A 4,925-nucleotide genomic window follows, 5' to 3' on the forward strand; every position below is an offset into this window, starting at 1 on the left:
TATATATATATATATATATATATATATATATATATATATATATATATATATATAAATTTAAATTCGGAATTATAACACACCCAAATTAGAGCCTTTCTTACTTTAAGTCGCTTTTCACGTCAGTTTGTACACATCGTTTGGCTACTCGTCTCAATTGTGAAATTGTGGGATGCGATGCGGATATTATGCGAGAAGTTACCTGCAACCGGGCGAGGATGAAGGCTAGCTGACTCCTCATCAAAGAGTCAGGACAAGCAGAGAAGCACTTGAAAACAAGTTCCGAATTTGCAAGTTGCAGCGCCACCAAAATTGCCCTCGTATACTCGTTAAACTTCAGATATTGCTCCGCGGCGAATTCTAATATTTGTCTTCTCTCCGTGTCCTCGCTGAAAAATACGGTATAGCTAAAGCTTGAGCGAAGAAATAAATCGACAATGCGGAAACAAAGTCCAAAACGCGATTCAATTATGCCGTCCTATTTTCGCGGATTCAGCGCCAGTAATTGCTTTTTTAAATAAGCTGCTTTCTAACTTACTTCAAAACACAGATATCGAGGAGAAATTTTAATCACAAAATATCTCATTATCACCTGTAAGCCGCGCAACTGATCAAGTAATGGCACACTCGCATAAAGTTCGTAGAGTCCAAATGTACGGCGAGAAAGTTCAGCTCGCCGATCTCCAGGCACAGATCGCACGCTTGTATCTCCGCGTTGTGTTTCATGTCAAACGCGATGATGCTTCTGATTAACGGCACGAGGCGTTTTCTATCATGAATACAACCGACGTCTTATATTTATTTATTTAATTATTTTTAATTAATTACGTTAGTCCCATTACTCCACCCCCTGATTTTCCGCGTATACTAAGGAAAAAGTGTTTGATACTTGTAATTATAACCGCATAATGAAAGAATTATAGATAGGAAAACTTTTTTATAGTAAACCGCGTTGTCAGAAATCGGCAAGAGTTGCGTAAATTCAAACGATACTCGCGTAACTTGACGCAAAATATTTCAACGTCGATATCATTATAAAATCAGTGGATTTCAATAAAAGTAGCTAGAACCACCTGATCTCTTGCTCCTCTTTGATCGGCGCATTCGCCCATTCATCGACGATCTCTATCTCAAGTTGCCTCACATATTCGTGGCCCCACTCGCCAGGATTATCCACGGCTCCTTTGATACAGAAATCCAAACATTCTCTGGATCCTGGAGGGGCACCGGCTAAAGAGAGCACACTGAGAATTTCTGCAAAACGCACTTTTACTTCCTCCCGCTTGAGCCACTCGTATGCGTTCTTCAGGCTCGGATAAAAAGTCCTCAAGTACTTAAGAGGTTTTGGGACGGAAGTCGTTGAAGTCGTAGATATGCGTATTAGCATCCTTAGTTGACTCAGCGACAGCAACATGTCTGTTTCATTTTTACCCTGATGGAAAAGGCAAGTGAGAAACATACTACTTTTAAGCATCGAGAATCAAGATCACGATTAATCTGTCCAATCTTTCTTTATTTAACTTTATTTAACTTTGGAAATTGTCAAAATTGTTATACTCTTAATACATCGACCGCCTGCAGTAGTTCCTCTTGTAATCGATTATCTTCTTCGTTCTGCATTGAGATCAGAAATAACAAAGACGTTAATATTTCATATTAATATGAATCCAGACAATATTCTCTATAATATAATATGCTCACAATATCCCTTTGTTTATGCTCGTGTTTATTCATCGTTTTTGGAGATCTTCTCGCTGTATTTATTCAAATATTTTGTCGCGTAACAATTTAACGTCAAATTAAGCGACACGAGAAACATCAATTAACACGCCGTCATAAATTTTCTTATCCGTCGCACACAGCGCACGGCGTGCGCTTTTGTTTTGTTATCCTATGGAAACTGGCATGCGCGAAAACGATTATTTATGAACGTATCAATTAAGTTATTTCAAGAATCTTGAAGTTCTCAACTTATGTTACAGTTGCTTTCCAACAAGAGGCATAACATTTTTTCATTGCCTAGATATTATCTAAAGATGATTTGAAGATGATATGTAACCAACGAAATGACTTTGTGTTTCTTGATGGAAATCAACTATTGTCTTTTACACGATGAAATATGAAATTTATAATTTTTTAAAGACCCCAGATAGTACAAGATCTCTAGAGTGTGGAGATCCCTCGAGACGTTCTTAGGACGAAGGAACGTTCTCAGAATCGTCTTTAGGATGTCTTGAAGAGATCTGTGCTGTTTAGAATGTCTCTAAGGCCAAGTTCCACAACATCCGTTTAATTTTAACTACCAGTTAAGTCCCAATAGTGATTAGTTAATTCTGATTAACTCTTCTTAATGTCAAATGCGATTGGTCAAGTCCAATGGAATAACCAGCTAGTTAAGTTAACTGGAGGTTGTGGAACTGGGCCTAAAGAAACTGATTTTAACTCAAGTAGCAAATTGTCATTATTTCGAAGATAATATTCGGTCACAATTGATCGTTAACGTGATACAATTAAGAGACATATATTCGATGTATAACAACATATTGAATACATGTTTTAAGGTAAACTCGGGGAACACAAAGTCTAGAATTCACACACAACTTACGACGTGAGAGACATTGTAGATAATTGTACTTATTATATTATAATGTGTCTTTATTCAAATTTTAATTATGAAAATATTTCATATTACAGATATCAAATATTTTTTAGACACTATAGATATATTTTGTCACAACTTATATTCTGAAATAAAGTTAATTCCAAGTTTTTTCTAAAAAATTTATTTTTAAAGTTTAAGATAACCTTTACATATATACCATTTATTTATTTTTGTATATAACAAATTTCTGTATCTAACAGTTGTCGATTTAACAATTACACATCCATACACGTATATATAAAATTATAATATTAAAATCGCATATATACATACACATGAATGTATGTATGTATGCGATTTTAATATTATAATTTTATATATACGTGTATAGATGTGTAATTATTAAATCGATAACTATTAGATACAGAAATTTGTTATATACAGAAATAAATAAATGGTATATATGCGATTTTAATATTAAGTTTTTATATACACATGTATGGATGTGTAACTGTTAAATCGACGATTATTAGATTTTAACGACGTATTTACATTCGCTTCTTATATTCATAGAATCCATTTTTGCTTCAAACGTTTTCTATTGGGACAAATCTTACACGCAGCGGATGGTTAGGTCGAAGTATTATATCAGCAGTTATCTGCATGTCTTTGAGATAAACAATAGATTCCAAGTAGAAGTTGCGTACGAGAGTAGCTATCATGGCCTTCATTTCCAACATAGCGAATCGTTGGCCTATTATGCATAATTTGTGTATTAAAAATTGCCCACACATAGAGGTGAGCATCACGCTAACTTACCAATACAATTCCGTGGTCCCGCGCTGAACGGCAGGTACGAATAATGATGACGCTTTTGTATTTTTTCAGGCAAAAATCTGTCTGGATCAAATATATTGGGATTCGGCCAGAAATTGAGATCCCTATAAACATCGTAAATATTGAGATGTACAATTGTTCCACCGGATATTATATTCGAATTTGTAAAGTGTATTATATAATTAGATGTAATTTATAAATGATAATTGAAAATATTGTGATAATGGCTATATATAAAAAAATGTATCATATTATACATGGATATAATTTCTATTTAATTGCATTGATTTCGAAACGCTAAATCTGAAATATGGTTATACATTTACAAACATTTATTTCTGTTACCACGTAATTTCAAATCCTCCCCAGTGTCTCGCGCTATGAAATGCACGCTAAGGTACAGCCGCAATGATTCCTTCAAACATCTTTCTAAGTACGACAGACTCTGTAGGGCATCATATAGTCAATTTCTTCTCAAACTGTTTCATCACTGTATTGACCTCATTCCTGACGCAATTCTGTATCACCGATTTTAATTAAAATTGTATGTCTCGCTGCTTCGTGATATTTTATACACACGCAAAGAAATAATTTCAGCAAATGTCTACAGGTATATTTATATTTACTTTATTATTTTATTGTAAGATTCTTTTTAATTTTAATTGATTGATTAATTTCAATTGATATACGAAAAAATATACCACGACAAGTAGTAAATATTTCTGCCATTTTAATAGGAGCTAATTAACTATTTAATAATTTAATAGGATTAAATAAGTTTTCTCTTTGAAGTTATGTATCATTCGTCCCCATCGAGAAGTACCTGAATATCCTTGTGCTCAGCTAACAGTAACAAAGTAAAACATATAGCCATTGCTGTTGTGTAATGACCCTACAATCATTTTGTGTATTAGATACATCTAAAAGCTTATCACGATTTGATCAACGTTTTGTTAAACAAGATTTGATTAAATTAAACAGAATTTCTGGTTATTATAATGAAATATTCTTCTGGTCAATTAATCTGCTAACCTTCTACGTGATTAAATATAGTATTATAATATGGTTTTAAATATCGCTTATATGCATATGCAATGTCTGTAGGTGCTTCTAAAGATATTTGCAAACATGGCGACAGCGTCTCGTCGTAATCCGCCTTTTTTATACCATTAATTATACTATCAACTTGTTCGTAACAACAAACCCGCGCATTAGTTCGCACAATTCAAGTCCTCCTCTGATATAAAGTTTGTGTATATATTAGGACCTTAACTTAGTTTCCGCCCAAAAAATACTGAGAAAAAGCATTTATTGTAAAAAATTTATTTAAATTATTTCAATGAAAGTATTTTCCATCACTTTCTACAACTTTTTGCCATCTTTCTGGCAACTGGGCGATACCATCTCGATAAAACGATGTTTGTTTCGAAGCAATCCATTCGTCCACCCATTCTCGCACTTCTTCAACATTTCGGAAGCGTGTACCACT

General features: G+C 33.8%; 1 protein-coding gene and 1 pseudogene across 1 annotated transcript in view; both read right to left on the minus strand.

Annotated features, from left to right (window-relative positions):
- LOC116848305 (26S proteasome non-ATPase regulatory subunit 2-like) overlaps positions 1–1,731 on the minus strand; it is a 6,626-nt gene extending 4,895 nt beyond the window's left edge. The window contains exons 1-5 of the mRNA XM_032824229.1: positions 1,699–1,731; positions 1,555–1,611; positions 1,071–1,429; positions 590–766; positions 200–386 (exon numbers count right to left, since the gene is read on the minus strand). Coding sequence (XP_032680120.1) covers positions 200–386; positions 590–766; positions 1,071–1,429; positions 1,555–1,611; positions 1,699–1,731 — 813 coding nt within the window. The remainder of the gene's footprint in view (positions 1–199; positions 387–589; positions 767–1,070; positions 1,430–1,554; positions 1,612–1,698) is intronic.
- Positions 1,732–3,182: 1,451 nt separating this feature from the next.
- Positions 3,183–4,648, minus strand: LOC116848309 (annotated as a pseudogene).
- Positions 4,649–4,925: the final 277 nt, after the last annotated feature.

This window comes from Odontomachus brunneus, unplaced genomic scaffold, assembly GCF_010583005.1.
Source record: "Odontomachus brunneus isolate Ranch 3 - 2012 unplaced genomic scaffold, Obru_v1 Obru_scaffold_093, whole genome shotgun sequence".
Classification (NCBI taxonomy): Eukaryota; Metazoa; Arthropoda; class Insecta; order Hymenoptera; family Formicidae; genus Odontomachus; species Odontomachus brunneus.